Raw genomic sequence first — 10,137 nt, forward strand, 5'->3', positions numbered from 1 at the left:
CCTGCCTCAGCTTCCCAAGTAGCTGGGACTACAGGTGCCCACCACCACGCCTGGCTAATTGTTTGTATTTTTAATAGAGATGGGTTTTCACCCTGTTGGCCAGGCTGGTCTTGAACTCCTGGCCTCAAGTGACCCACCTGCCTTGGCCTCCCAAAGTGCTAGGATTACAGGCCTGAGCCACCATGCCCAGCTGGATCTCAGGATTTACAAATGTTCCACATTACTGGTAGTCAGAAAACCATTAAAGTTAGGGTCAGGCCATGGCTGCAGTGTATTGGCCAGGGTTGGGAATAAAGCTTGGCCTCAATCCATTGAAGCTGGGATTGTCTGTGGACAGGGTTGGAGTCGTACAGAGGGCCGAGTTAGGGGTCAGTCCATAAGTAGGGTTGAGGGTGAGTGAGTGGCCACATTTGGGAAGAATTTGAAGCCTGGTTTGGGGTTGGGCTTGGACAAGGTTGGAGAACACTGTGAGGGTGGGTTTGGGGGTCAATCTAAGGCCAGGGTTAGAAGTTAGGCTGTCATCCTGTGCAAAACCTGACCCCTGGTGATATCATCAACCTACCAAGCTGTGGCCACACAGGACTCAGCCACCCACAACATGAGATCCACTCTGGGTCCAGAAAGCTCTTTCACTCAAGGCGGGGGTGGGGAGATGGAGGACAAGGGAAGAAGAAACTGGCTCCCCTCAGAGATCTATGCAGAAAGAGAAGGCAGGCACAGGAAATAGAACACAACACTAACTTTAATGGGGCAGCCCTGAGCCGTATCCTTCAAACCTTCCCCCTCAGTACCCCGTGCGCGAGGAGGGAGAGGCGACTGCTACAGGCACATTGTCAATGTCCTCCCTATTCCTGGCGATCCCACTCCTCACCCCTTCCTCTCCAGCTGCTGCGGTCTCCGTCGCCGAGGTGGGTCCCGGGTAAGCTCCCAGGAGGGGCAGGGGAGCCCCTCAGAGGCCCGGGGCAGATTTCCCCATGGCTGAGGGCATGGGGAACTAGCCTGGATGGAGACGCCGCCGTCCTCAGAGCTGGGCGGGGACCTGATACTGGGGGTGTGGACAGAGCCAAGGGACCGCCCCCCAAGGCCCAGCGTCGGGAGCTGCAAGGCCGGGACCAAGGTGTTGGACACTGCTTTAGGGGGCAGGCTAGGTCTCTGCACGTGGCTTCTGGGCTCTGGAAAGCGGTCCATTCTCCTGACCCGGATCTCCGGAGTGGGAGGAGGCGGCTCAGTCCCGGGCCTCCGCTCCTAGAATTTCTGTCCCATCTCCTCCCACGTTCACCCATACCAAGGAAGGAGGGCACTCGGGCTCCAAGAGGCTCGTGAGAGCAGCGGGCTCCGCCCTCCCAATGGTCTGTCCATCGGTGGGTGGGTGGGGCGCGGCGTCGGGGCTCTTGCGGGTACCGGGGCGTCCCCGCGCGGCCCGGGCCGCCGCTCACCGCTGCTTACGCTCCGCCTGCTGGAGCCGCCGGGAGAGGTCTTCGATCCGCACATTCTTGAGCTGGAGCAGGTGCTCCAGGCGCCTTACCTTCATCTGCAGGACCTAAGCCGCGCCGCGCAGCGCAGGGGTCAAGCCCGGCGGCCTGCTCTCTCCTGCCCGGCCTCTGCTGGCCACGAGCCCCCACCCGCAGCCTTCCTAGACCCCTCACCTGCACGGTCTCTTGAGAGGCCAACAGCTCCTGCTCCTTTTCAGCGATCTGGAGGACGAAGCTTGGGTCGCCCTGCAACTCCTGGTTATATGCTGGAGGCCGAGGCGCCGGCGGCCGGTCCCAGCTGGGGTGGGAAGCAGCTTAGCGGAGGCTTGGACCTCGGGCCCTACACTTACCCTTCCAGTGCCCTCGACCAGGCCTTCCCTTCTCTCCCTCTAGCTCCTTTCCTGCTTCCCGACTGTCTCAGGCTCAGCCTACCGTGCCCCCCAACCCCAGCTGTGTGCAGAGATCACCAGCCTGGTGAAGTCGGGAACTCCCAGCTTCTTTACCTGAGCTGACCCCCTCGCTGGGGGTCCGGGGCACCTTCACCTCGGGCCTTCTGGGATAAACCTGAGACAGAGCAAGTGGAGGAATGACTGTGCTGGAGTCTCATTCTCCTGCTTCCCCCTCCCTACTTCCACTCTCACAAGCGACAGGAAGAACAGAAGGAAAGCTCCACCCAGGACGGAGAAATGGAAAAGGCCACCTTACCCACATCCATGTAGCCACTGCCATCCTGGGGAGCCAGCTCCTGAAAGAACCCCGGGGGTCCGCTGTAAGCCCGGGCTCAGTCATCCCCAAGGAGCCCCATGTCCCTTCCACGGGCCCCCAGGCCAGGCTCTATTAGCCAAGCACCCTCCCCGACACTTATCACCCAGGCTGGCCTTTGTGTGGTCTGGGGAGCGCCCCCCACCCAGCCCCCAGAGCAGTGGGAGAAGCTTGAGCGGGGTGGCACCTGTAAGGAGCCCACGCCCTGCTTCCTGCGCCTCTGCCTCTCCTCCAGGCGCTGCCTCAGCGGGATGAGCACCAGCTCCACCACGCCTGGGGTACACTGCGCGATCTTGTGCATCACGTCATCTGGTACTGAAAAGTTCAGCCTCTTCAGTACCTTCCTGAGGGGTAGACACAGGGATAGCAGATTGGGTCCTGGGGAAATGAAGTGAGGGGATGGGGGAGAGGGAAAGGGGCATGGTGGTTGCAGTTCTGAGTGCACAGCCCTGGGGGAGTGAAAGCACATCGCATCTGAGCTTCCTTGTTTGGGTGTCCCAAGGTTCCTTGCCTCCTTCCAAATAGAAGAGTCTCTTGGCCGGGCGCGGTGGCTCACGCTTGTAATCCCAGCACTTTGGGAGGCCGAGGCAGGCGGATCACGAGGTCAGGAGATCGAGACCACAGTGAAACCCCGTCTCTACTAAAAATACAAAAAATTAGCCGGGCGTGGTGGCAGGCGCCTGTAGTCCCAGCTACTCGGAGAGGCTGAGGCAGGAGAATGGCGTGAACCACGGAGGCGGAGCTTGCAGTGAGCCGAGATTGCGCCACTGCACTCCAGCCTGGGTGACAGAGCGAGACTCCGTCTCAAAAAAAAAGAAGAGTCTCTTGATTTTGTAATCGGACGAATTCTGTCTGTGTTGACCCTCCCCACCCTGCCACCAAAACAGTCTCAGCCTGGGCAAAGAAGACCATAGGAGATGATGGGGCTGGGGTAGTCCTTCCCGGGAACCCAGGGTGGGGGCTGGAGATTCCCACTCCTGCACCCAGGTGTTCTGCTACCTGTTCAGATGACCCCAGTTGTTGAGCTTCTGCTGGAGAGAGTTGGCGGGGACATAATTGTGCATCTCTACCATCTTGGGGAAGTAAAACTTGATGACCTCTGCAACCAGGACTGAGGGAGAGGGGAGCAGACATGGAAAGTGGGGGCATGGGTAAGGAAGGAGGAGGTGAGAGAAGGTGGGGGTGGGAGAATCAGGCATGGCAGAGTGGTGGAACCCAATGGAGGGGTGGAGATGCAGAAAGGGGAAGGATAAGGAGGGAGACAAAGACATTAAGATTAGTGATAGGTAGAGGAGACTAAGTCTCCAGCATACCTCAGAGGAGCTGCATCCCTTCCCCATTAATTTAGGAATGGGAATACTGAGTCTCTGGTCCTCTAGTAGAGAATGAGTCAGCCAGCACAGGGGCTCACATCTGTAATCCCAACACTTTGGGAGGCTGAGGCGGGCAGATCACCTGAGGCCACGAGTTCGAGACCAGCCTGGCCAACATGGTGAAACCCCGTCTCTACTAAAAATACAAAAATGAGCCGGGCATGGTGGTGCATGTAAACCCAGCTACTTGGGTGGCTGAGGCAGAAGAATCGCTTGAACTCAGGAGGTGGAGGTTGCAGTGAGCTGAGGTCATGCTACTGCAATCCAGCCTGGGTGACAAGAGTGAGACTCTGTCTCAAAAAAAAAAAAAAGAGAATGAGTCTCCAAGAGAGGCTTTCAGGAGCCCAGGGAATTCACATAGATGAATGACACACACACACACACACACACACACACACACACACACACACTCCAACACCAAAGTTCCAGGAGAGTAAAAGACTCACATAAGCAGAGACACATGTGATAAGATCTTCCTACACATAGATACATAGGGCAGAATGTGTAGACACATAGAACAAACACATGCTAGACACACATAGGCACACATGTAGAACACACATAAACAGAAGCACAAAAAGCCACATATGCACACAGCCTCCCCAAATATACAGATACAGAGATGCATAGAAGTACTTGACATGAAAAGATGACAGATAAGTATTTCTGTCATTGAGACCCCAGGAGACATTCCTAGAAACACAAACACCTTCACAATCACAAAGAAACACACGCACACAAGACCCCCCCAATACAGAACTAAACATGTCAACACACATATGAACACACATATGCTCAGACTCCCACAAGACACAGAACACATAGCAATGAATTAGCACATACAGAAATGCACAGATACATATGCAGACACATATCTTAATCATTAATGTCCCTGGAGGGAGTTAGAGGCACACCCCCCCACATGCACACAGGATAGAACATGTAGACATACATATATGAACACACATCGTTCACACACAGATGCAAATAGAAAACAAGCACACACGTCTAAAATTTGAAGTCCCAGGAGACAGATTCCTCCCCACTCCCACAAGCACACAAACACAAAGAGTTTGCATAGAGACCCGTTACACACGAACATACAGGACAGAACATGCAGACACACAGAGGCACACACCTCCATCACTAAAGTCCCGGGAGAGGTTTCTCTTGGGCCGGGACAGAGGGATGTTGTCTACCCACAGGTACAGCTGGTGCAGCGCCTCCTCGTCCACGCTGCTCGCCATTGGCGTTCTCAAGGCCTGGCCGCCCCAGCGGTGCCGGGTCCAGCCCCAGCCTCACGACCCTTCAGGCGCTTCCTTTCTCGCCACTACAGAAGCCCATAACTGCCTCTGCCTGCCTAATCCAGAGACTCACGTCCCAGCTGGGGGCGGCCATATTGTTTTCTGAAACCATGGAAACCATCCCCGACTCGCCAGGGAACAAACACTTCTGGGAGTTGTAGTTTCATCCCCTCCCCGCTACCTCCTCTCAGGCCCGAGCTCTGAAAAGGCGATTAGCTGCCCTTCTTCCCAAGAAAGCATCACTTCTGTGCCCACGCCACCTGGTGACCAGCCACTCATCCATTTTGGGACCAGCCAAAGCCAACCAGGACCCCAGAATTCCTGCATCTGCACCCCTAGAGTGGGGATTCCCCTTCTTGACCCTTTAGCCCTTTAGTCCCAAATGAAGGGAGCACTCCAATGTTTGTCAGCTTTATTTGGGGGTGCATTGTTGATAATCTGCCACCCAAATGGATTGTGTGATACAACTGCTTCCTGCTTTGTCCCTCTCCAAAACTCTATGCTCATGGGACCATTGCCACTCACCCTTCCCAGCAGTGTTCTAGTGAGGTATTTAATAGGTAACCCAGACTCCCAGGGAGAACACCACAGTTCAAGGCCAGTACCTTGGCAGGTCATTTAACTTCTTAACTCTACTTCCTCCTTTGTGAAATCACAATGGTTCTCACTTATTTGTCCCAAAGCACTCATCTCCCGTCAATGAGCTATTCTTCCATGGATTAGAAATTGATTTCAGGTTGGCTAGGCGCGGTGGCTCACGCTTGTAATCCCAGCACTTTGGGAGGCCGAGGCGGGCAGATCACCTGAGGTCAGGAGTGGTGGCCAACATGGCGAAACCCTGTCTCTACTAAAAATACAAAAAAGTTAGCCATGAGTGGTGGTGGATGCCTGTAATCCCAGCCACTGAGGATGCTGAGGCAAGAGAATTGCTTGAACCCAGGAGTCAAAGGTTGCAGTGAGCCAAGATCGCGCTATTGCACTCCAGCCTAGGCAACACAGCGGGACTCCGTCTCAAAAAAAAAAAAAAAAAAAGAGAAGAAATTCATTGCAGTACCCAGTTCCATTCCAAAACAGCACTACCCTTAGGAGGGTTAGGAGTATGGGTCCCTCCTTAGTGAAGAGGTACTTCTAGAGTCAGGATGGGAAGAGAGCTTGACTAATGGTGTGGCCTTGGGCACCTGACCAGACCTCTGCCTGGTTTCTCATGGCTTTACCTACCTTATAGGGGCTTTGTGACCATCTAAAGCATTTAGCACAGAGCAGGGGCTATCATTAATGAGACAGTCTCAGTTCCAGCAAGAAGTATTCTTTTTCACAGGAGACAAATGGAAGTAATTCGCCTTGTTGCAACCTGCGGTGACGTAGCTGGGTTAAACAGGAGCACCTGGGCAAGCAGGCAATGCTCCTCCTGCTCACTCCAGAGCAGGTGGGGCTTCCTTGTGGCCTTCTGGTCTCCAACTCCAGGGCTCGGATTTGGGGCGGGAAGGTGGTGGCAAGGGGGATCCCAACTACTTTTTGTTGTCACTTCAAAGCCCTCAAGGCCTGGAGGGGATTCCTGAATGCCAGAAGTGCAGGCCAAGAGTGGAAGTCACCCCTATTTCTTGTTTTAAAGTCATATACAATGGTCTTGATTTTCCACAAGGGGCCATAATCAGGGCAGGCCAGGGACAAGAGATGAACTGGATACTCCCTCATTAACATTCCCAGTGTTGGAGAGGAGAAACTTGGTGGTAAAGGTGGGCCGGGGCTGGGAAGGAAACACAGAAGTGATATGCCAGCCTCAGGTGAGGTGGGAAAACCGGTTTGGGGCCCAGAGCTGCCAGCCATGCTCAAGCCCAGGCCCTCCACTGGTTGGAACCGCTGGGGCCTGAGGGCCTCAGTGAGGGAGGGGTAGGGAGGGAGGGGCTGGCTCTGAAAGGAAAAAGGGTAGGATCAGCAAATGGACCTGACCTCACCTTTGTACTGAGGGCCCCCTGGAAGGCACTGCACAGGGAGTTACCAACCATCCTCTGCAACCTGTTCCTAGCAATTTCACCTTCCTCCTGCCACCGTGCCTAGAGGTGGCCACCAGGCTTGGAGATGCCAATCACTGAAAGGCCTAAAGGGCTCCCTCTTAAGGCACCAAAGGTAAACCAAAGGGTGCCCTGTATGCCCCTCCGAACTCCAATCTGGAGCCCAAAAGCTGCCCCAACACTCCTTTCTTTCTGTCCTGACCCCACTCCTGCAAAGGCCTTCAAACCAGCCTCGGTAGGCCTAGTCCCCACATGCATATTGATTTGCCCCCCCGAGACTGACGGCTCCCTCCCTCCTGCCCCAGCCAAGTGACCCCAAGCTTGAGGTCTCCTCCTGCCCCTCTTCCAGTCAGGGCAACCCTCTCAACACTTGCTTCCATGTCCCACCAGAGCAAGGACCAAAGGGAGCCAGGACGAATATGTCCCCCAAGACAGACGCAAGCCCAGACCATGAAGGATGCACCCTTGGCTGTTAAAATGTTCACCCCCACAAAAGGGGAGTGGACAGATTTATTGAAATCAAACTGGGAAAGGAGCAGCTGGACGGCTGGACTCTGGGCCCAGCCCCAGGCCCCTCTGCCCAGGATGGGGCCCTGCCAGAGAGGGAGGAGAGACATGGGGCCTGCAGCTGCCCACAAGGGAAGTGCCCTGTGTCACTCCCACGGTGGGGGGCCTCTTGGAAATCTCCAATCTGGAAAGAAAAACCAAGGGCCAAAGTCACATGGACAGGGCCAGAGAAAGGGACTGGGGAGGTGGAAAGCAGGCAGAAGCAGGCTCAGGAGCCCGTGGTGAGTTAAACTGTGCTTCTCGAGGCGGCCTGGGGGGTGGGTGTGGGGGCTGCCAGCCTTGCAGGGGGCCTAGGCTGGACCTTCTTCTGGAGCCCTTCCCAGAATGGCTTTGGGGTCCCCCCCCACCAAAGACCTGGCGTGGATGGCAGAGGGGAGAGGCACTCTCCGGCCGGGAACCTCCAGGGCCCATCCCTGGCTGCTGCTGTGGCTAGTCCACTGAGGGCACGGTGTGGTAGCACCGGACAGCTCCCCACCCGCCCCACCTGGTCCCCTGAGCCCAGGGCCAAATGGGGAGGAAAGAGGATTCTGAGAAAGAGGCAATAAGCAGGCAGTGAGGCTGACCTCAGTCCCGGGCCTGGCCGAGGTGACTGGGCCTTTTGCAGGGCCAGGGGAAGCATTACTGAAGGATCTGGGGCTCTGCACTCTGGCTCCATGCACAGCGGGTGCCCAGAGAGTCCTCTGCCCTGGGGTGGTGCTGCCAATCTAGGCTGGGGGCACAGCTAGGTCCAGTGACTCAGCTTTGATGTCCAAGACCCCGAACTCCCGCCTGCCTGGCGTGGTTCTTCCTGGTCACATGAACCAGATCGTGTTCCAAGTGGAGGATGTGGCTCTGCACGCGGTCGTCAATGGGAAAGGAGGTCAGGTACCTCTTGACCATGGCAAAGTAAGCCATGGCCTCCCCAAAGCTGGGTACAGGCACCTCATCACCATCCTCCTCATCATCATCATCGTCTTCATCTTCATCATCTTCTTCCTCATCGTCCTCCTCTTCCTCACTGTCCGAATCAGAGTCCTCCCCACCTTCCAGGAAATGCAGAGTAGGGCACTGGGCCTCTTCCTGGGTACCATAACCCCCGAAGCTGCCACCGGCCTCCACTACTCCCTGGGCCCAGTCCTCAGCCTCCAAGCCCTCGGAGGAGCTCTCATCTTCCTCCTCTTCTTCATCACTGTCATCAACATCACCCTCCTCCTCCACCTCCTCTTCCTCCCCCAATTCCTCTCCTTCCCCCCCTTCCTCCTCCTCCTCCTCTCCTTCCTCCTCCTCTTCCTCTCCTTCACCCTCTTCCTCCTCCTCTTCTTCTTCCTCCTCCTCCTCTTCCTCTCCCTCACTCTTGAGGGAAGTGGTGATGGTGGCATTAGGGCCACCCCCAAAGCCAGCCTCACGAAAGCAGGCGGCTATGTCCGAAGGCTCCACTGCCTGCCAGGCGGCAGCCACAAAGTGCAGGGCCTCCGTGAGACCCAGCTGCAGGCCTGAGCGATCCTGGCCTTCTAGCGCGGCCATGGCCTTGAGCAGCATGGCCTGGCGGTAGTGGCCCTTCACCTGCTGGACCACTCCCCTCTCCAGCGGATGCACGGTGCCCGGCGGGAAGAAGGCCAGCTGCACATGCCGCAGGCCCGAGGTGTCCAAGGACTGGGCAGCCAAGCGGCCGGCCAGCAGTAGGACCCGGCGAGACTCTGCAGCCATTCGGGTGTCCAGGGCCTTCAAGTACTTGGCCAGGGCCTGGGTGGTGACACCACCCTTGGAGTTGGCGGTGTAGTCGCAGGGCAGGCCGGCTTGGCCTGCGCGGGGCTTGGCCGACTTGCCGGCCACCAGCGGGGGCAGCTTCTCGCTGCCGTCGGCATTGGCGCATAGCAGGACGCTTAGGCGCTGGGTGGCTTGACGCGGCCGTCCGTCGCCTCCGCACAGCCCCGCGGCCTGGTTGGGCAGGAAGTCGTACCATAGACTGGTCTCAGTGGCGCTGAACACGTCCTGCGAGGCGTAGCCCTCGGCCACCGACGGCGGCTGCTCCTCCAGAGCGCGCCAACCAGTAGTGCTCCCGCCACTGCCCTCCGAGGGCACCGCGGCCGGGCTGGCAGGCGCCGCCGGGGTGCGGGGGCCAGCGTTTCGCGCGCGGGCGCGGGCCACGCCGCTGCAGGACACCACGCCGTGGCGCCGGCGGAAGCGGTCCAGCCAGCCGTTGGAGGCGGTGAAGTCGTCCATGCCCAGCTCCTCGGCTATGCGCAGCGCCTTCTCCTTGAGGATGATGCCCTTGACCGGCAGGCCGGCGGCGCGGATCTGCTGGAACCAGGCGATGAGCAAGCCCTCGAGCTTGTCGTAGGGAGACAGCTTGTTGGTCTTGCGGCAGGTGGAGGCCACCCCGTACTTGCGCTCCGACGCCAGGATGGCGCGCTTGTTCTTCAGGATCGTGCTCAGCGTGGACGGCGGGATGTTGAAGCGCCGCGCGATCTCGCCCTTGCGCAGGTCCGGATTCTCCTCCACCTCCTGGATGATCCGTGACTTCTCCCGGAACGTCAGCTGTCGCCGCTTGGGGCCCATCCCGGCGCGCCCCCCGCCCCGGGGCCCGGCGCCGCCGCCGCCGCCCCGGGGCGGGGGGCCCGGGTCCGTGGCGGGGGGCACCTGGCGGCCTCTCCCGCGCGCCCCGCCC

General features: G+C 57.8%; 2 protein-coding genes across 3 annotated transcripts; both read right to left on the bottom strand.

Moving 5' to 3' along the window:
* Nucleotides 1–724: 724 nt before the first annotated feature.
* On the bottom strand, nucleotides 725–5,065 carry SPEF1 (sperm flagellar 1). The gene is made up of 7 exons (XM_032143160.1): nucleotides 4,746–5,065; nucleotides 3,234–3,345; nucleotides 2,422–2,578; nucleotides 2,178–2,217; nucleotides 1,976–2,036; nucleotides 1,647–1,770; nucleotides 725–1,540 (listed from the first exon to the last, which is right to left on the bottom strand). The coding sequence occupies exons 1-7, from the start codon at nucleotides 4,852–4,854 to the stop codon at nucleotides 1,433–1,435; spliced, it is 711 nt and encodes a 236-aa protein (XP_031999051.1). The 5' UTR covers nucleotides 4,855–5,065; the 3' UTR covers nucleotides 725–1,432.
* A 1,077-nt stretch (nucleotides 5,066–6,142) lies between these two features.
* CENPB (centromere protein B) lies at nucleotides 6,143–10,041 on the bottom strand. Of its 2 annotated transcripts, none has more exons than XM_032143148.2 (2): nucleotides 8,054–10,041; nucleotides 6,143–6,262 (listed from the first exon to the last, which is right to left on the bottom strand). In XM_032143148.2, exon 1 carries the CDS (start codon nucleotides 10,026–10,028, stop codon nucleotides 8,226–8,228), a length of 1,803 nt encoding a protein of 600 aa, XP_031999039.1. In that variant the 5' UTR covers nucleotides 10,029–10,041; the 3' UTR covers nucleotides 6,143–6,262; nucleotides 8,054–8,225. The 2 variants fall into 2 exon arrangements, with proteins under 2 accessions (XP_031999039.1, XP_031999040.1); XM_032143149.2 differs by lacking the exon at nucleotides 6,143–6,262 and adding an exon at nucleotides 6,272–6,658.
* Nucleotides 10,042–10,137: the final 96 nt, after the last annotated feature.

Source organism: Hylobates moloch, unplaced genomic scaffold, assembly GCF_009828535.3.
Source record: "Hylobates moloch isolate HMO894 unplaced genomic scaffold, HMol_V3 SCAFFOLD_21, whole genome shotgun sequence".
Lineage (NCBI taxonomy): Eukaryota > Metazoa > Chordata > Mammalia > Primates > Hylobatidae > Hylobates > Hylobates moloch.

Excerpts from the sequence above, each read along its gene's own strand:
- SPEF1 (XM_032143160.1), bottom strand. The coding sequence starts at position 4,854 with ATGGCGAGCAGCGTGGACGAGGAGGCGCTGCACCAGCTGTACCTGTGG. Across the intron at positions 1,771-1,975 it reads CAGCGAGGGGGTCAGCTCAG|CTGGGACCGGCCGCCGGCGC; the intron begins GTAAAGAAGCTG and ends TTCCCACCCCAG. Across the intron at positions 1,541-1,646 it reads CCTCTCAAGAGACCGTGCAG|GTCCTGCAGATGAAGGTAAG; the intron begins GTGAGGGGTCTA and ends GGCGCGGCTTAG.
- CENPB (XM_032143148.2), bottom strand. The coding sequence starts at position 10,028 with ATGGGCCCCAAGCGGCGACAGCTGACGTTCCGGGAGAAGTCACGGATC.